The 21,194-nt window shown below is 47.1% G+C and overlaps 1 protein-coding gene across 1 annotated transcript in view; it reads left to right on the forward strand.

The window, feature by feature from the left end:
* Alk (ALK receptor tyrosine kinase) overlaps nt 1–21,194 on the forward strand; it is a 733,404-nt gene that overhangs the window by 630,754 nt on the left and 81,456 nt on the right. Inside the window, exons 9-11 of the mRNA XM_038319976.1 lie at nt 717–886; nt 19,356–19,450; nt 19,617–19,745. Coding sequence (XP_038175904.1) covers nt 717–886; nt 19,356–19,450; nt 19,617–19,745 — 394 coding nt within the window. The remainder of the gene's footprint in view (nt 1–716; nt 887–19,355; nt 19,451–19,616; nt 19,746–21,194) is intronic.

The following is a 21,194-nucleotide window of genomic DNA, read 5'->3' on the forward strand; positions in this document are numbered from 1 at the left end:
AGTCTGTGGCGTGCACTGCCTCTGAACATGACTACATTTAAACTTTCTAAGAAAGATGATTAGTGACAATTCCCTTCTAAACGTCTAGGGAAGGGTGCCATAGAAACCTTTCATAATAACACAACAAAAACATAGGCTTGCAGCTTCCTCTTGGCAAAGAAGCATCCTCATTTGGGAAGATAACTACATTAAGAGATCGTGATATATAGGGGTGTGTGTGTGTGTGTGTGTGTGTGTGTGTGTGTGTGTGATTTTTGCCTACCAACATGTGATCTGACACTGTTCAAATAAGACTTGCAATTATTAGAAGGAATACAAAAAATCTATTATACCTAAATTGAAAGAAATTGAATGAAAAAAAGTTCCCCACATGAAATCACATAGTGAGTTGAGTCCACGGGCAGAATCTTTGGTTGTGCTTAAGGAAGCTCATTGAATAGCCCCACTGCTCCACAGCGGAGGTAGAACCTTGTGGAATTTGGGGTGATAGCATCAACCTCAGTAAGGCCTCAGAATTGCTCACTGGTGGTCCTGGCTCAGATCCTTGAACTTCAGCAGTGAACAAGAACAGGCAGTGGGCACCCTGCTGCCCTCACTGGATCAAGTCTGGTGAGCCTCCAACAACGTTCTTTAAGCCTCAGCCGAGAGCTCCATGAAGGGTACTTGAGGGTTTCATTCAACACTAACATTTTAACTGATGCTTTCCTCCCCCACAGCTCCGCATGTCCTGGCTTATCCATGGAGTTTTAAGAGGAAATGTATCCCTGGTGCTGGTGGAGAACAAAACTGGGAAGGAACAAAGCCGAACAGTCTGGCATGTCGCCGCCGATGAGGGCTTGAGCCTGTGGCAGTGGACAGTACTGTCGCTCCTGGATGTGACTGACAGGTGAGTTCCTATCTGCCCCGCCTCCTCCGCTTTACTCTACAGGTGCCGAACTAGGCTGGTCTCACCCTTCCCATACCCTTTATCTAAGACATTTTCTTAGCTATTTTACTCATGGCTCTGACAAAGCACCTGACGAAGGCAACCTGAAGAAGGGAGGGTTTATTTGGGATCAGAGTTTGGGGGTTTAATCCACCGTAGTGGCCATAACTTGATGATAAGAGCATGCGGCAGCTGCTTACCTTGTATCCACAGTGAGGAAGCAGACAGCGATAAATCCTGGTTGGTGCTCAACTGACTTTCTCCTTGTACTTCAGTCCAAGTAAATGGTCTGCCTGAATGGTACCATCCGCATTTAGATTGGATCTTCCAACCTCAGTTAACCCCATCTAACGTCCTTTTCACCGACATGCCCAGAGGTCTGTCTCCTAGGCGATGCTAGATCCTGTCAAGTCGGCAATCAATATTAACCATCACAAGCGTGTACACACACAGGCTTGCACAATCCCCTGCCCATTACTGGGAGTGCGAGATTCTTCAAGAGATGTTGTGCTAATGAACACTCGTCTCCTGTGGCTCTCACCTGGCCTGATTAGCTTCCTCCAGGATCTGTCTGCGGAAAGAGCAGAAAATGAGGCACTCGAGCTCCTACCGAATAACACTCGGGTTTCACATCTCCATGGCATTTCCCCTCGCTTGGTGGCTGTTGCCTTCCTTTCCCATTTGCCAGTTTCTTTCCCCTGATTAACAACAAAACCTTGGTAGGTGAGAAAGGGTTACCACTGTCCCCTACTACTCTCTGAAAGAGGAGAAGCTGGAAAATCAAAGGAGCAAAATACCCACAAGTTGTATAACCCAAAAGCTCTATTGATTCCACTCCAGAAGAGGGTTGACTAAGGGAGATGCCAGAGTCTTCACTAAACAAAAATGAGCTTCTACCAGGGACCCTGGTCCTCATCAGATTCAATTACTAACGACCTCTGTGACCTTGGACAAGATCCTGTGGTCCTTCGCACCCCAGTTTTCCCCGCTTCTGAATGGATAGGGTTGGGTGACAAGATCTTCACCTCCACACCGCACTGGATTGGAGCAGATGCCCGTGGAGTTCAGCTGCCACTTGTCTTCCTAAGATGGCACTACCCTGCCACCTGCAGTCAGCCTGAAGCAAGCCGTGCTGGAGTAAAAATGACCTGGCACCACAGCATCCCTGTGACGCTCTACGGTGCTATGATGAATGTTCCATAGGTAGCGCAGCCGTGGTCTGCGACAAAAAGCAGGGTGGGGTCATTTCTGCAGAGAGGACTTGAAGGGAAAACCATTTGATATTGGCTAAACATCCTACTCTACCGTTAGGCTAAGACTTCAGAACAGACTTACCGAGGATTCTTAAACTGCTGTTCTGGTGACCCCACCTCTGAGATATGAGAACCAAAGGCTCAAGGCAGGGTAGGGAGTGATGTGTGTTGTCAGTAGACTTCCTAAGTGTGGGTCTGGGCTTTGAGTTCTTCTCCCAAACCTCAAAATGTGCTGCTCCCTACAATTTCTAATGGGAGCTCTCTTGTCACAGGGAGAAGCCTCCTCCCAACCCTGATCAGCAGCCACCCATTCCTTCAGATGCACGTGGCTTGATGATCGAAACCCATGGATGTCCCCAGGCTCAATGACCATGACCCTGGGACAAACATATTTAATTAAAGTGGAGGAAGGAAGACATGTGGGTGCTGCCTCTCTCTGTAGGCTGGTCTTTTATTCTTTGGGATTGTGGATGGCGGGGGTCACACATGGAGATTGGAAACTCTCTGGAGATGCTGGAGCCCTCTCTCCTGGGAGATGTAGAAGTAATTCCAACCAATCAAAGTGTTGTTTCTCCCCTCTTTCCTCAACCCAGCAAGCTTTCTCTTTCGTAGCCGCCCCAGGAATTTAAAGCAAGTGAAACGTTGACTCTGCTCACTCCCTTCTTCTGGAGGTTCGTTTGAAAGAGACTTTGTTCCCAGCCTTCTTCTCCTGCCCCACTCCACTCCCAGCTGAAGGCTGTTTAGCACGCTGAAATTTCCATGTTATTTCCAATATTCATACCAAGACCAAAGTGTCCAGTGAGGGTTCAGACAGAAGCCAGCTTGGTTCTAAATGCATTGTGACCTAATTCCTGCATAATTACAGGGGGAGGGGTCTCCATTCACAAAGAACCTGCCAGCCATCAAGATGTTCACAAAGCCAGAGGCATGCAGCCTGGAGGCTTACAATGAGGAACCATGGGTAAACCGACTGACAGTGTCACTTTCTAGAACCTAACAAGACTGTAGCAGTGACTGGAGGATAAAGCTGGAAGGGAGCTCTGACGAGTGAGCATGCGTGGGCTTTCGAAGCAGGCAGTCCCTAGTTTAGCTGGTTGCATGACCTCGTCCCATTGATTGAACCTCCCAGAGCCTCGCCATCCCTTTCTGCAATTAGTACATCCTCACCAGATTGTTATGGGAATAAGCGATATAATTATCTAAAGAATCTATGCATAATAGGGTGTCAGAGCTTTCATCTCAGCATCATTCATTCTAGCCTTTAAGTGGCCTCGTACGTAATTTATTGAACAAACAGTGCAAACCCAGCCCCTGATCTTCCAGCATAAGGCACGTTGTGTAAAATAGAGACTTACAGTCGCCTCTCAGGTTTGGAGAAGAAAAGTGTTTGATGAGCTTCTTGGTCCACAGTAAAATGCTTAATCAGTAAAAACTGCTAATAAGGAATATAATTAAAAATGACAACAGCTCCCCCTCACCCACACGGTGCCTCAGAAGAGGCTGGCATAGTCAGATCAGAAGTGATATCCAGTCGTATGAACCATAAAGGTGAGGTTCTTGCGAGTATGTAAGCTGTCAATGTCTTGTTGGTGCTAGTCTCTAATGGAGGGGCAGAAAGCACTGTCTTCTGCCTTCCTCCCAGGAGAAAGAACTGTGGCTGCCTGGGTTGCCATAGAGTGAAAAGGGAGAGGGGGGAGGACGGGAAGAATAATTAGGGAAAGAGAAATAGAGAGTGAGCGAAGGACAATGGCAAACCAGCTCCCTTCACTAACTTGGGAGGCAGACCTTAATACTGTATATATCCGCAGCCTTCATCCCACGAGGCTCCCTTAGGCAGACACTCACTCCCGCTGTCCAGCACCTTCCTCTTCAACAACACCCCAATCCCAGACCTTGAAATCATTAGGAACTTTATCCCCTATGCTTCCTCAGATCACCGCCACTCCCAGCTTCTCCACCCTCTATGTGTTAGGAAGTATTCTATCAGCCGTTTGAGAGATAAGAGCCCATAGTCCCTGGATGGCCATTGAGCAATCTTTCTAAGCACAAATCCATTCATTTCCCTGGCTCCCTTCTACCTTCTTTAACAAGGCCTTTATTTATGTGTGTGTGCATGTGTCCAGCCCCAACTTCAGCATCTCCTACTGTGCATTCCCTCTCTCTGCCCAAAACTCCTCTGCACTCAGTGGTACCATGCTATAAAACCCCTTACATCCAGGCTTCCCATCCTCCATTCCCCCCACATTAACATTCTTCCCTTGCCATCTATGCCTTCCACAAACCACCCCACATTCACTTTTTAAAGACGCCTTCCCTGACTCCTGGGCTACCGTGTGTCCTTGTGGCTCGTGAGACATCCCTGTGCTTTCTTGTCACTTTATTATTTTTTAAAAATATTTGACTGGGCTCACAAGGCAGAGATCATGCCCCTGTCTTACATGTCACTGATTTCTGATAATACCGTGCCTAGCATCTTGGACACTCCATAAATCCATGTTGGCAGAATATGTATTGAGAAGAATCGAATATAGTGCCCAAGACCAGCCAAATGAGCTGTGAATTCACCAACTCGGCCCTGGACTCCATCCAGCACACCTCCTCTATTCAACCCATGTCTAGCAAAACAGACAAAACCACTTTATGATAAATACGACCACAGCAGCCGGGCGGTGGTGGCGCACGCCTTTAATCCCAGCACTCGGGAGGCAGAGGCAGGCGGATCTCTGTGAGTTCGAGACCAGCCTGGTCTACAAGAGCTAGTTCCAGGACAGGCTCCAAAGCTACAGAGAAACCCTGTCTCGAAAAAACCAAAAAAAAAAAAAATACGACCACAAAGTGTCCCATATATCAGAGCAGCGGCTGCATCCCGTCAGAAGAACCAAAACAGCATTTGTTACTCTTGTGACAGGGAACCCTCTTTAGAGACTCGCCCGGTGCCTGCACTCTCTTTGTCTGTGGTCACTGTCCTGTCAGAATCTTTTTATAAGAAAGACTTTGATCTTAATTGTGTGCCCTGGTGCCTGTGAGTGGGGAGTGAAAGCTGAGCACGGAGACTAAAGACTTGTGGTCAGATGGTTCCCACGCCAGAGCAGGCCTGCAATAGCTCGTGACTGGGCCATGGGTGTAAAAGGCTGGCGGCTGGGAGCTGCGCATCCTTGAGCGGTGTTCCTTCTGCCCATTCACAACTATGAAAAATGATAGAAGTAACATAACCACCTGTTATCATTATGAAATTACCATAATTCTACAACCAGACTGCAAAGAGTAACAAGGGCAGCTCCAAGGATGTTTAGAACAGTGGCAACATCCCTAGACTAGAGATATGTCCTCTCAAGGTGACTTTGAAGGACAGCACCAATTCAAATGTGAGTTCGGTAAGTGTCGAAGGGCCATGTCATGGTTGGACATCTACCTTGAGTAACTAGAGTTCCTCCCTTCATCCTCTCCCCGACTCTTCCCCCTCCTCAAATGCGGATGCCATTATTTCTGCTGAAATTAATTTTGTCTTTCTTCGAAATGGAAGAAAAGCAAGTTCTCTCCCCTTGTTGTAACCCCTAGTCTTTTCCAGGGTTTTCCTCTTCGCAATCACCTATCTTCCTAAACCCAGTGTTCCCCAGCGCCCTACGCTTTGACACGCTTCCAGAGCGGAGGCTGCTGCGCAGAGCTCATTACGAGATGGATCTGGAGACACCGTGGATCAAATCATGCCCCACAAATCACTGCAATCGTACAGTCAAATAGAAAGTGTGTAACTTATCACACCTGTGCAAGCTCCATTTCCCCAACACTGCCATTAGGAAGGCTTTTAGCTGTACGCTGTATACATAGTCTAACAAGAAGAAACGTTCCCTCTGGAGGTATTGAGGCTTCCTGTTCCCTTTTGCACCCTTTGTCCTAAACGACAAGCGGGTTGTTTCGCAAATGCATCTTGTAAACGAGCTCAGTTAAACCGAGAGTTATGTCCCCGCGCCTCATGCCAGAAATGCCGTAAAGACTCTCTCTCCCGAACCAACGTTTGGCGCTAGTCCACAGCATTCCTATTTTACCCAGAAGCACCGTGGATACCAATGGTCTCCCTCTGTGTACCATCTTTCTGCCCTCAGAAAAGCATTAGTGGGGCACTTTCTTATTCTTGTCTATGTAAGGAAGTAGAGATGCCGGACACTGCTGATGATGCTGGGTTCACGGGTCTAGACATGACCTCGGAAATGTGTTTAGCTCATATTTTTTAGAAAGTGCATCACGGCTTCCTGGTACAGCCATGGATGAATTTCAAACGCTGGTTAGAGCTAGGTTGGGTTGAGTGCTTACTGCTGGCCAATCACTGTAACAAGTACTTAGCAAGCATTCTCTCCTTTCATCCTTCAGAGAGCCCCTTGGGGTAGAAACTATAATTAACTCCCTTTATGTATGAGAAATTGGAGTGCTAAAGAGGTGAAATGATTTTCCCTTAACCCTTAGGCCAGTCTGCTCCCTAGACCCGGCCTGAGGAAATACAGCATGGAGTTTGGAGAGAGGTGGGAAACTGGGGACACATAGGCCTTGTGGCTGACAAAATATCTGGGTTATTTTTAGACCGTATCTCTTACACATTTTAAGCTTGTTGTTCGTTTTTCCTTTGCTTCACCACCCCTTGAAGCTCCCACTACATTTTATTCTTAAAATCTTTACACAAGTTTGCTCCTTGTGTAAAGTACTCACATGCATGCATAAGTTTGATTCCCCGGAACCTATGTTTAAAAACAAAAACAAAGCCAAGCAAGGCTTGGTCGCACCTACTTTTGATCCCAGCACTCAGGAGGCAGAGGCAGGTGGATCTCTATGAGTTCAAGGCCAACCTGGTCTATGTAGAGAGTTTCAGACCAGCCAGCATTACACAATGAGACCCTATCTTTAAACAAAACAAAACAAACAACAACAGCCAGGCATTGCTGTGATCACAGCCCTGGAGGCAAAAATAGGAAGACTCCTGGTCCATGCTGGCTAGCCATTATAGCGGAATCAGAGGATGCAGGTTTGTTCCAAAATCTTATCTCATAGTGCGGAAAATGACTGAGAAGGACAGCAACTTCTAGTTTCCACTCATGCACACACACGTGCATCGCAATCATAGCTACATGTACACACGTGTGCACAAGTACACACACAAACCTTAGATGAGATATGTTATAGAATGTCATAACCATTTGTGCAACAGAAACCAAAGCCGACTCTTCTTCTCCACGTTGCTCCTTGTCTGCCATCTTGATCCTCATCACTACCTTCTGATGAAGGCATTTCCCACCTAGAATATTCTGTTTTCTTTACCTCTCGCCTCCAATGGGGACAGCATCACCCAAAGAGGATGGCTCCTGCTTCCTTTCCTGGCCATTGTGCCCCCCCCACACCCCATGCCTTTTCTTTTTTTTTTTTTTTTTTTTTTTTTGGTTTTTCGAGACAGGATTTCCCTGTAGTTCCTAGAGCCTGTCCTGGAACTAGCTCTTGTAGACCAGGCTGGCCTTGAACTCAGAGATCCGCCTGCCTCTGCCTCCCGAGTGCTGGGATTAAAGGCATGCGCCACCACCGCCTGGCTACCCCATGCCTTTTCAAGTCATCATTCTAGATGCCTTTGTCCTCACACCACCTGCTCCCACTCCAAAACCAAGCATAGGTTCTGATAAGAATTTCTAATTGCAAATATTTTAATGTACCATATCTAACAAAGTCATAAAAATTAAAGACATTTAGCTATACATTCCATGAATCCCTCTCCCTATAGTTAGGAATAAGCTTCAATGCCAGGAGGACACTGAGGAAACCCAGCCCTAAAACTGTACACCAGTTTGGACAGAAACCTCTTTAGTCACCAGGGGGACACAACAGAGGGGACTGGCTCTATGTCCCTCCTCACCTGCCTGCCCCCTCCTTCAAATTCCAGATTATTACTATTTTGCCTCTAGTGTAGACCCTCACCAGTAGAGAGGCATGCAGAATAGGGGAAAAGCATGTCTCCAAGCAAAGCCCCACAAGCCAGCACTGGCTGTCCTCTATTGGGAAGGCTGCTGTGACCAAGGCTCTTGTATCCCCTTATCGTTTACCCACAACCACCCTGCCCCTCCATCCAGGGGGCTATACCCTCTCCCAACACAGGATGCTCGCTCAGGTCCACAACACTGGGAGGCTAGGATACACTTTCAGATGAGAAGATTGGGATCCAAGGTTCCACAGGTCCCCAAACACAGCAGCTTCTCAGAAGAAGTCCTACTTCCATCTCCTACTTTGCCAGACATAATCCTATGAATCTTCTCGGGATGAAACGGTACCAACCTTCATCTTTACCCAAGCTTTGTGTATTTATTATTCAACCAGTATTTGCTGCCTATCTAGTGTTGGCTGATGGGCTCCCATAGATGTTCCGGAACAGCTTAGCTTTTAAGGAAGGCTATCTCATAGGGCCTGGATAGGAAAGCAGTTGCTGCCTGGCGGAGCCTGGGTGCCCGGAGGAGGGAGATTGTGAATCCAGAGCAGCATGGACGCTAATAAAACTGTTGGGGTACCTTTCTTCCCAACAGGCACCTCTCTAAGTGCTAGGCAGGGGCCTCTCTCTGCCAGCCATGGCACAGTGAGGACTTCTCAGAAACTGTGGTCCAGTGAGATTAAATAATGATTCAGAGGCACACATTAAGGAAGAACAAAAACCAGGGGTTCTCTTTCGGTCAGCAGTCACATGTGGGGACAGCCTAGAGAATCCCACAGACTCCAGAGAAGAAGTGAGGAAGGGCTACTCACATGTTCTTCCTGAGGTGAGCCCACATATGCAAGAAACACCAGGGAAAACAGAAAGGACTCAGTTCTCCCACTAGGTGGACCAGGGCTACATCTGGAGCTTCAAACATGATGTTGACAACATCAGCCTGAGTCAGGACCCTAAGCCTGAAGAAAACCGGGGATAAATTATGTCACTAAGCCTAACAAGTCTTCACCCAAAGGGGCTCAAATCCTTCACACACACACACACACACACACACACACACACACACACACACACACACACATCTTCATTCCCAAAGCCCACAAAGAATGCGGGATAAATCCTTTGGCTCCATTGACAGTCTTCAAAGCGAGGGCTCTTGGCAAGGAAGAGTCCCGCTCCTTCTGCCTTTGTCTTGTGCTTCTTGGAGGGCTGAAGAGAACCTCACTAGGCCATGTACATGTGGGCCTTCAAGCTCTTGTTTTCTCCAAGAGAAGTCGCCGAACAGTACGTACAGAGACACACAGGAAGCGAAGGAGTCTTGTGCTTCAGAATCCAGCTTCTCTCAAATGTCTGCTACCAGAGTCAGGAACTGAATTCTGGGATCTTGAGGATCACAGGCAGCAGTGTTGTCTTACAGAAAAAGCTGCAGTTACAGAACCAGGTTACGGAGTCCATACTGAGCTACCTGGAGGCCCTGTAGAGAGCTTGTCAGCCATGAGGAGGTCAGCCAGCGATGACACAACCCAGTCATTCAGGAGAATTCAAGAAAAAGACTGGCCTGGTGGAGCAAACCAAATGTGGCCAGGGTGGAAGCAGGCAGCCACACAGGTAATCCAGACCAGGATATAGTCCTATGATCAACACACAGGGAAAAAGTTAAGGACAAGAGGAAGGCCCAAGCTTCCATGATGAGTCCAGAACCTCGTGTACAGCACACAGGTATAGAAATTGTACTCGAATATTTTCCCTCAATGCACCCTGCCTGGCTGACCAGGATGCCTCTGGTCCTACAATGGTGCCAGAGTGTGTTGTGAGGGAAAGGCTTTGGCTAAAAGAGAAAGGTCATGTGGTCTCCTGCAGCCAGCAAAGGAAAGAGTCTACCCATCACCACAAGGAGCAGGCTAGACATCTACCCACCTGTGACAGGTGTACAGAACAAATCCTGAGTGCCTACGCAGTAATCCAGTTGCGTGGATTGAAATAACAGTACATCTTCCGTTAAGTAGAGTGCTATGCCAATGAAATGCATTTCTTTCTCATGTAAAATCAAACATGGGTGTGCTTGATGAGTTCGGGAACCCACACCCTTCTACTTTGTGGTCCTGGCCTGTTCTTCAGCCTTGGAATCCTTTACATTCAACTAAGCAGTAGGGAAGAGAGCATGGAAAGAGACCCTTGAAGGGTTTTATGTGTTATTACTTCTTACTTTCCGTTGACTAGAATTCAGACCTCAAGGATGCAGGGAACTGTAGTCTATCTGTATGCCTACATAAAAGAGAAGTTCAAGCAGGAGGAGGTGGTGGAGGAAGAGGAGGAGAGGAAGAAGAAGAAGAAAGAAAAGGAGGAGGAGAAATACCGCTCCCGTCTGGGGGCCTCTGTCAGAGTGTCGCTTGAGAGTACAGTGTCCTCGTTAGCTGCTCTGAGTGCTGCTCAGCCAGCATCTCCACAAGCTTCATAATTCAAAGCTGAAATCAATTCCAGGATATGTTCTGAGGGGTGGATGTCTCATTCCCAAAATTTTATGATGCAGGAAATCCTTAATTTCTGGCAGAAATCATCCCGGAATTTCTCTCGCCAAACTTCCTCTTTTCTAAAAATAAATAAATAAAACATAAAAAAATAAGAAAAGAAGAAAAGAAGAAAGGAGAAAGAGAATAAGCAGGAAGAGCGTACTTTGAAATGGCTCAAGGCTGCCAGGAAAGCTTCAGACACACGTCTAACTGAGAGTTACTATGTGCCAGAACACTCTCTTCCCGGCTGCCGCCGAGAAAATCCCTGTGCCCCACACACAGAGAGATTGATTAGAAGACCACCTCCTAGGCTTGGAATCCCTACCTTCAAGAGGTTCCCCCAAATGACTCTGCTGTGTAACTGTATTTGGAAGACAACCTGACAGTAAAATGACAGCCCCAAGTCTCTTGTGGGCCAGATGGGGAACCCGGAAGTATCTGGAGACGTATCACTGACTGTCAAAGTGTCAACAATCATATACCAAGTTCCCGCCATGCATATGGCCAGCCTTTTGCTAAGTCAGAATCTGAACGGTCTTGAGAACACAGCAGAGGCAGCCTAGCCCACTAGCATTGTGCAGGCTCCCAAACTCCCAGAATTCCAGTAGTCAGAGCCACTTGAATGGGAGAGATGTACTAACTGGCCAGTCCCCAAAGGAAAAAAAAAACAAACCTTAGAGAAATGAAAGTCAAGGTCACTCATTCCAGAGGGCAAGCAGAGGTCTAAAGACAGGGATGTTGTTTCCCTGTTGTTTCTAGGATGTGTCGGGATTGTGGGTAGCCAGCTTGAGGGAGAAGGGATGGTTTGAGGCCATGCGCTTTGAACTGTGAATGTAGATAACAGCACCACAAAGCCCAGTGGGGCTCACTTGAATCCGGTGGGGACTCCCGAGTGAAAACCAACTGTGAAAAGAAATGATCAGAGCTTCAAAGTGGAACTCAGAGAGGAGAAGTCGGAGAGCCATTAAAGCAGAGGCCCTAGCTTCTGCTGCCTTCCGAAGGTTGCTCAGAAACAGGTTTGGTGCTCCTCTCTGAGAAGAAGGGAGATGTGGCTGATGGCTCAGCCTGCCTCCTGCACCAAACCAAACACTCATAACTCTGGAAGATCTGGCCCTGTTTCCTGTCTCAGAAAATATCTCAGATCACTGGAGCAAGGAGTAGATTAGTAATTCTGAGCTCTAAATCCCATTCCTAATGGTGATTTACTGTGACATTTGGGACAAGCTGTTGCATTTGATTGCTCAGTTTCCACAACCAGGAGTGCAGAGCTGAGGCAGATCAGGCCCGTGAGCCTAGCTCAAGAGGCGGTTGTTCAAAATGGCATGACGTGACCTCCCTTTCCAATAACTGACTTTCAGATCTGCTCAACATTTTCTTGGAAACACTCACAGCTCAGTTTGCAAGGCAACAGATGTGTGTGTGTGTGTGTGTGTGTGTGTGTGTGTGTGTGTGTTTCGTGAGTCTTAATGCTTACAAAAATGTTCTCAGCCCTTCTCCCCCTAGGCATAAAGTCTGGAATCTAGGGAATAATTGAGCTTCTAATACTTGGAGCAAAGCAGAATCCAACTAAACATATTTTGACCACAGGAGGAGCCCCACGGACATCACTTCTACTCCCACTTTCAAGCAAATGATTTACACATCTTCATTGCCACATGAGTCCCGGACCCACATTGCCAGCTGCCTGATTGGCATCTCGTGACGTCACAGTGATGACTCCCCCATGCACCTCTGTCCATGGCTCTGCCACTCTCGTAGACATTCGTTCCTCCAAAGTCTCCCTATTTTCTCTCTCACCAGTCACAACGGACATGCTCCCTGGCTTGAGCAGGCGTTAGTTCTGGAGGGGTCAAAGCTAAAAGGAAGTTCAGAAGTCCCATGGTCATTGAATAATATAAATTACACAGTGTTCAAACTCTTTATGACAAGGTCGATGCTCTATGCTCCTGGCTGCAGACACGGGCATCTGACTCACAACATGGGCTCAGAGGATCTTTGCTCCAAGGCAAAGGATGATGTGTAGAATTTGTCATGCTGTCCAAGGAAGCACAGATTCATCATTAAAACAGAATATGAAACAGAGACAATGAAGCACCATCTCGCATCCTAGAGAAAGGCAGGGTGAAAATGCTACTATAAAATAGACTTCTAAAGTCCTCGTGATTTGACCGGGGTCCCACCAAGTTGGAAGCCCTGCCCTACCAACTTTACAATGTTTTAGAATTCACTTCCCCTGAGGCAAAGAAGACTACCAATCCACCTCCATCAAGATGTTCTCAGAGATGAAGAAAATTAAAATCATCCTTTTCCTAGGTCCTTTCATTGTTGGAAGGCTGCCATATTTGGTTATCATCTCAGCCCTCAAAGTCACAAACCAACAGACAGAAATAGAGCGGTCACCATGGGGACTCTCTGCGTGTCCTAAGGCATAGGACGGTTCAGGCGCTGAGAAGGGTGGGTTTGGTACCTTCTAACCCAGATAGTCTTCCACGGCCTCAGTTGCCGCTAAGGGCTCATTGGACAGTGGAATTGTGCATGATCCTAGCTAAGATTCAATGAGTTAGATGGTTCTGCCACAGATGACAGAAAATGTGACCTGGAAATGAGAGGCCTGCTCTTTCCTAGTACGTAACTAACTGTCCAAGGCAAATGATGCCCCCCAAGCGATCCCTAACCTTCTTCGTAGCCTTTGGTCAATTCTTACATGCATGTCTCTGCATGTGAGTGAGTGCGCAAGATGGGGTGGGGTGGATGTTCTCATGTTCTCTCTGTGTCTGTTTCCTCCTCCTCTCTTTTCTCCTCCTTCTCCTCTTTCGCCTCTTCTTCTCTTCCTCACTCTCTCCCCCCCTTAATCCCTTTTCTCATTCTGTTCCCACCCAGGGCTTAGCACAGTAAAGCCTGCAAGTCAGGCATTTTTGTCTGTAGTCACCTCCCCTGCTGGGCCAAAGTTCCATAAAGCAAGACTCCCCCCCCCCATCCTTTGCTTTCTCCTTTCATTTTATTCCCACACACCAGAATGCCACAGCTATGACACAGATTGAGGGAATGAGATAGCAAAGAAGGAACTTACAGAAGATTGTCTTCTACCTGGTTTCTCCCTTTCAAGAATCCTTCAGTGCCAGTCCCTAAGAAGTGAGCACAGAAAGCTTATGCTTAAGGGTGGGGAGAAGGCTCGCTGGGTAAGAATCCTTGCTGTACACTTGCTGAGGACCCAATCCTGAGTCTCTCGTGCTCATGTAAAGAACATGGCAACATCCTCTGTAGCCCCAGCACTAGGGAGGGCAGATGAGACCAGAGAATCTCTGGAGCTTGCTGGTTACCAGCCTAACTCCAGGTTCAGCAGGAAACCCTTTCTCATGGGAGAATGGCAGAACATGGTGTCTGATGTCTTCCTCTGGCCTCCATAAGCGCACACATACATGCATACACCATACAAACAAAATTAAAAATAAGCAAGGGAAAGTCAGTGATCGGAAACCTTGACCTGCTGGCATGGAAGGGTTCCTATAATTCTCCATGCCATTATCTGAAGATTTATAGTCTCTGCTCTTTCCCCAAGGTTCCCCCACCACAACCAGCCTCATTGTTAAAGAAAGAGCTATCTGGCCCTTGGCAGCCCTGGAAACTCTGTATTGACTTTTCTCCTGTTCTTGGTGTTATGCCGAGGGGAAACCAAGTCTCCATGTGGTAAATTACCCTGGAGAATCAGGCCGCATGGGATGGGGAAATACTCCCCACTTAGCCTGACCTTCAACATGGCCCCTTCCCAGGCACAAACTCTTACAGCATCTGTACACATGTCCAGCCCCTGACTGCTCCGATCCAGCCAGGGCTGGTCCTGAGAACCCAAAGCTGCCCCTTCAGCCCAGCCCCTCCTCTGCAGCCGGTAACTGAAGTCAATTATGCAGATAATAGGATGCATGTGGCAGGGTTTTCCATCGCAGACATTGTTCTAATAGACATGCACACCACAACCCCAGCCTTGCGACAGTCCATTTCAGAAGATTTTTACTGCTCAAATCAACTGAGCAGTAAGAAATGGGAGAAAGTGGTTTTCTCTCAGCAGCATCTGCCAGTCCTATCCTAAGCAGCCAGATCCCAGACAAGCCCCAGCTGTGAAAATGGACCCCTCCCCCCTTTTTTCAGACCCGACTAAATGGCCAGGGAAGGAGTCTGAGCTCTGGTGCCCATCCATCACACGCCTCTTACACCATCCGGTTTTCTTTGCCTCTCTCACCAAAGCCTTGTTATTCCCTCGGTCTACATTCAGGCACACACCTTTTTGTCAGCTACTTAGAATCATTAAGTGAACTTAATTAGGTTTGTCAATCCCTGAGGCTGGGAGGATGGCGAGTAAGGCCTCATATTCACTGCCCATTAACAGTCTGTTGCCTGAATGAGACGTGCATTTTCTGGGCTGTGCGTGAGCAGCATCCACACATCCTCGGCAAGGATCTGCCCTGTGAGTTCAGAAAGCACCCACTTCCAGAGCTGCCTCCTGGAAACCTGGCCAGGGGCCCAAAGTATCACCTCCCAGAATCCCCCTGGGTTAGTTTTCAACAGGCTGTCTGTAAAGCTTGCACAGGAAGGAAAGGTGGGTGCATTCTTATGCAAAAACAGGCTTGAGCCAAGATCTCTAGCCAAAGCTGGTTTAGACAGGGAGAAGAAAGAAAGAAAGAAAAAAGAAAGAAAGAAAGAAAGAAGGAAGGAAGGAAGGAAGGAAGGAAGGAAGGAAGAAAGAAAGAAAGAAAGAAAGAAAGAAAGAAAGAAAGAAAGAAAGAAAGAAAAGGAAAACCAGCACCAACTCCAGCATTCACAAATCTATTTTGGAGAAACAGAAAGAACCAAGCAGATCAGTAGTTACAGTTATGGGGATGGCAGCCAACTCTACACAGCCAAAGAAAGGGGAGTCCCACCTGCCAGGCTCCCAGATAGCAGGAGGAGCCCCAAATGTTTACTCTACCTTTTCCTTAACCAGATGCCCTATTTGGGAGGGGGAAGGGTCTTCTAGCTGTGGAGATAACACTTCCCTCGCTATCAAGAGCAAAAGTGTTGGGGCAGGGGCAGGGGTAACCGGCATGATTGTTTGTCTGTTGTGGTCTTAGCAATAATACGCCATGGACCTTGCTTCCTATTGGTCCTAGAATGTTCTACCTGTACGCAAGAGTAAGTGCTAGAACCTAAGGCCCAAGGCCACGGCTCACTCTGAGGAATGACCTGGTGTCTGTATCTTTGGGAAGCTGGCCATAAAAGAGTAATTGGACTGGATAAACTCAGAACCCCCAAGGGTAATCTTGCCCATGTCCAACCGGGAGAGGCTGTGAGAGCCTCTTCTTCTGTGGTTCTGCTGAAGGCACTCAATCAGACAGCATCCAAAGTAGAGAACCCTAAATCACAGCTGGCCTCATGCCCACATTCTTTGCTCACCACCTGCTACTCCAGACCCAGTCTCACGTTGGGTCCGCTTCACCTGCGTCCTGCCATACCTGTTTATCTCCATCTGACCTTCATCTACCCTGGTCCCACCTGTCCTTCCTGAGTCTCTAGAGTGGAAAGAAGCAGTGTCACACGTGCTCATGAGGTCATCTGACTGGGTCTTCCCTGCCTGTCCTGAGTGCCCGTGACACAAAATATGGGCAATTCCCACCGTCAACTGAATGCTTTAATACAGCAACTTCTACGGCCAACATCTTGCGGAATGCTTTAGAGACTCGTGTATAAAAGCCCTGCAGCCCCAGCTTGCATCTCCCATCCATGCAAAGAGGCCTGGTGGCCGCGAGGGAACTTTGCAGCAGCTTTCATCTCTCAGTCATGGAGAATGAAAGCAGGAAAAACAGAGCAAGCGAGGAGACTGGCGGTTTCCACTAGGGTCCATGGCGAGAGCAGTGGAGATCTTGTCTCTCCCCTCCTGCTCTGCAGTCACATGAGTCATTTATTTCTTTGCAAAGTCCTTTTAGGCAATGTTCTGATGATGCAGCTTAGCACAAAATCAACATGTGACCTGGCCCCCCAGCCTACTGGTAATGGATAAAGAGAGGAGGACCCAGAGAGGAGAATGAGAATGTAGGTTGTTATGGGATCAACGCCCACTACAGTGCAGGGTATCTTACATTCCCAACCAAAGAACATGATTCTCTATAGTCACATTTTAGTAATTTATAATAATAATTTTTGCTTCATTTGTGATGTTTTGTTTTGTTTGAGACAGGAACTCAGATAGCCTAGGCTGGCCTCAGACTCGCTGTGTAGTTAGTGAGAAGGGCCTTGAACAACAGACAGTTCTTCTTTAGAAACAAAGCACTTGGCTTTCTAATTGTGACCTTTAGACCGAAAAGGCTGTATCTGACAAGATCCCACAAGATAGATGAAGGCACAGGCGGATGTGGGGTAGAGCAGTTGAGAATAATTGGCCACAAACACGTTGTTTAGATAAAAGTTCACATCTGATTTGGAGAGTGGAGCAATAACTGTCCTCTGGCCAGAAAGATCTGAGCCACTGTCTATTCCTTCTAAGTGCTGACCGGGGTTACATGCTCAGTTATGATGGGAGCCTCCACCTGGATGCAATTCACCATCCAGGCATGTCCAGCCTTGTCACATCAGAACAGGACACTGCCATCTACAACGTTCACACTCAAGAAAAGCTCGATCAAGTTACAAAAAAAAATAAATAAAAAGGATAATTGCCTGAAAAGAGCCTCATAATGTTGTCAGTAAGCTTGTGGTTCTGTGTTGGGTCATGACTGCATGTGACCCAGGTGGAACATGCAGGGACACTTCACTCCCTTCTTGAGCTGAGGTCTAGAAGAAGCAAAGACCTTCTCCTGACACTTCTTCTTGTATGCCTCTTCCACCTCCACAAAGAGTATTCTTTCTTTGTTCACTTCCTATTCTGACCCACATTATCAGAGAGCCTGCACTCTCTTCATATAAGATAGATAGATGAGATAGATAGATAGATAGATAGATAGATAGATAGATAGATAGATAGATAGATGATAGATAGATAGATAGATAGATAGATAGATAGATAGATGATAGATAAATGATAGACAGACAGATAGATGATTATGATGATGATGGTGAAGATAGATAGATGATAGATAGATAGATAGATAGATAGATAGATAGATAGATAGATAGATAAACAGATGATAGACAGACAGACAGATGATTATGATGATGATGAAGATTGACAGACAGACAGACAGACAGACAGACAGACAGACAGATAGATAGATGATAGATACATAGATAGATACATAGATAGGTAGATAGATCTTTCTCCTGTCTGTCTGCTTCTCATCCTCCTCTTTCTTTCTCTCTCCCATTTTCCCTCCTTGTTTCCCAACAGTTTTGGCAAGCTATAATTTACATGCTATAACATTTACCCATTTTTAAGTGTGCAAGTCAATGACTCTCAGCAAGTTTCTAGAATTCTACAAAGAATACTACAACCCAGTTTTAGAACAATTTCATCGCCCCAAAATGAGGCTTTGTGCTAGTTAGCAGTCACTATTGCTCCCCTGCTAGCCCCAGGCAACCACTAATCTGCTCTCTGTCTCTACAGATTTGCCTCTTCTACATGATTCCTATCTAGAGAATCGCTCAATATGAGGTCTTTAGCTTACTGTCTGCCTTCTTTAACTTTGCATAATGCTTTTGAGAGGCATCTATTTTACAGCGTGTCTCCTGGTCCATTCTTTTTTATTGTAGATTAGCATCCCGATGTGTGGCTATATAACCACATGTGCTGTATCCCGTCAATGATTGACAGCCATGGCTTCACTCTCTTACCATTTCAACACCCACAGCAGAGACTGTGCTCTATTCATCAGGTTATTCTGGAATCTGGGGAAAGAGTGCTTAGGGTTCTCAGGACACGGCCACTTTATCGCAGAAGGGGTGGTTGACTGATGGCAGTAGCCTTCCAGGAAGGAGATTTCCCAAGAAAACAAACCAGGAAACAAATGAGTCCATGACATCTTTCTGTTTATCTCAGCCTCGTGCTTTCTCTGACCGTAGTCAGAGGACCTGCACTCTACGCCATGAAATGGCTGGGAAGAAACATGATCTCAGTGAGTTACTGTCCAGACTTCATGACCCACTGTGTCTTGATTACAAACACTCCCAGGGGAAACAGTCGATCATCTAATATTTAACCACCAGTCAGAAAGCAGTAGCCGACACTGGAGAAGACCCAGAAAGCCTCTGTTGTGCAAGAAGTTAGCCCTTTAGTTGCTGGTTGATGGGGGTCATAGCAGGGGGAAAGCCCCTTTGCTTGAAGCAACAGAGACACTGAGGAGTTCTCCATCAGTTACTATCATATAAAAGCACTTTAATGTTTAAACAGTGACTTCAGCCTGCCCATGGGTGAGCATGAGCACAATACCCAGCCACCATGCATTTCTACCCAACACGCATGCATGCCCAGAAAGCAAACGTCTCCCAAACTCAGAACTCCAAACTGGCTCTAAACGTCTCATAACAGCCATACTCGGGATGGAGCACCCCTTCGGAAAGGGATATGCTCCATGGTGGAGAGGTGGAAGTCGGGGAAGGTTGAGCCCTGTCCTCTTACCCCTGCTTTGGGAAGAGAGGTAAGGCTGATCAAGCTAAATTTCTGCCCAGCAGAACACGTGTACTGCCAATGACGCCTAGGACTTAACCTATGCTAGTGGTTCCTAACACAAGTTCTTCTTAACACCATACAGGTTCTGGCTGCAGATAGTCACGTGGTGGGGGCCAGGATCCGGAGCAACAGTGGCATTTGACAACATTTCCATCAGCCTCGACTGCTACCTCACTAGTGAGTTTACTCTTTGCTTTGTTCCCTTAACCCAGTGACCCATGGTCTCTTCTCTAGACCACCAATCTTAGCCATCTTGCCTCTTCTGCTTTCTCTACTTCAACCTGTTTTCTCTCCCTGAAACTGACTCTGCCTGACTCCACCCACTGGCTCTTCTCTATTCCAGTCAGTGGGGAGGATAAAATGCCCTCGAACGCAGTACCCAAATCCAGAAATCTGTTTGAGAAAAATCCAAACAAGGAGCCAAAATCCTGGGCAAACATATCAGGACCGACTCCCATCTTCGACCCTACAGGTAAGGGTTATTCTGGCACAGCCAGCACATTTGAACAACAGTATTTCTTGCTGCTGAAGGCAGAAGAATGGCCTGTGTTGTGACTGGGGCGGGTACTGTGGTTAAAAGGAAATGGTTGGTCTCCAGGAGACACATCACCACTGTTGCTATGGGACCCCAAGAAGAAGCTGTGTGGCTCTCTCATCACCTGAGCGATGGCAATGAGACCTAACTACTGGAAATACACAAAAGAGGAACTTTTCACCTGGGAACCCCAACACACAGTGGCAGGGAGGGTCAAGCTACGGCCAATTGTTATGACACACACCAGTAGGCAAATGCTATAGAGGTAAAAACAGGGAGATCGTGAACTTGAGGCCAACTTGGGCTTCACCTTTAGGGACCTAAGGAGATGGTCAGTCTGTAAAGTGCTTGACAAACAAGTTCCAGTACCCAGGGCCCAGTTCAGATCCCTAGTACCCATGCAAAGAGCCAGTCATAACGACATAATCCCAGCACTGGGGAGATGGAGACAGGAGGGTCACCATAGCTTCATGGGCAACCAGTCTTGTTGAATGGTGAGCTCTAGATTAAGGAGGAGACCTTGTATCAATAAGATTATCTGAAATAAATCTCTGGACTCTGCATGCATGTGCACACACACACACACACACACACACACACACATACACCATGGGTCTTGGTTTCTAAGCCCCACCCAAGTGTGTCCAAGAGCCCCTGAGGGCTTTGGTGCATTGTTACTGACACTTCTCACATGAGAAGCAGGTACAGTACACCGTCCACCACATCCTGTTGTATGCATTTTCTTTAGAATAGCATCATATAGATGACAAATCTCTAATTTCTACTTACAAGATAGAATCCTGGTTCTGTTCAAAGTAGAAAATAATTAGAAGCTTGTGTCTTTGACACCAAATTGCTTAGCTCTCTGCTCATTAGCTAAGTTTTAGTTTTGCTTCATTTTTGAAATAAAAGACAAACGCTCCTTGAAACTGGCTATAACTGCTTGACAGTTCCTTCCTGATCTGGCTAGCTACCAAGCAGAAAAAAAGGGGGTTGTGTCTCTTTTTACCCTAAAGCTCCCCCCAGAATCTTTCAACCTTCTTACAGTCTACCTGGGAACCTAACCTAGAGAACACTATACCCTGCTGAGCGAGGACCCTTTCCATTTATCTGTTCAGTGTCCCTTCCTGTCACCCACACCTGGGGCCTCACCTCTGTGTACTGCCTTGTTAGAAGCTTGTGCACCTTGCAAATCCATCAGTTCAGGAAGGGGAGCACCATTCCCTTTCCATTCCCTGCGCTAAGTACACATGGTGGCAACCCCCACCCTGGCCTCGTCACCAACCAGGACTCCAGAAAGATCTACTGATTGGCTGGTGGGAGTCTGGAAGCTTGAGCCAGGTGTCTGATGGCAACAGTCACAACACTACAACCAGCGCTTAGGGA

The sequence above is a fragment of the Arvicola amphibius genome, chromosome 2 (assembly GCF_903992535.2).
Source record: "Arvicola amphibius chromosome 2, mArvAmp1.2, whole genome shotgun sequence".
NCBI lineage: Eukaryota > Metazoa > Chordata > Mammalia > Rodentia > Cricetidae > Arvicola > Arvicola amphibius.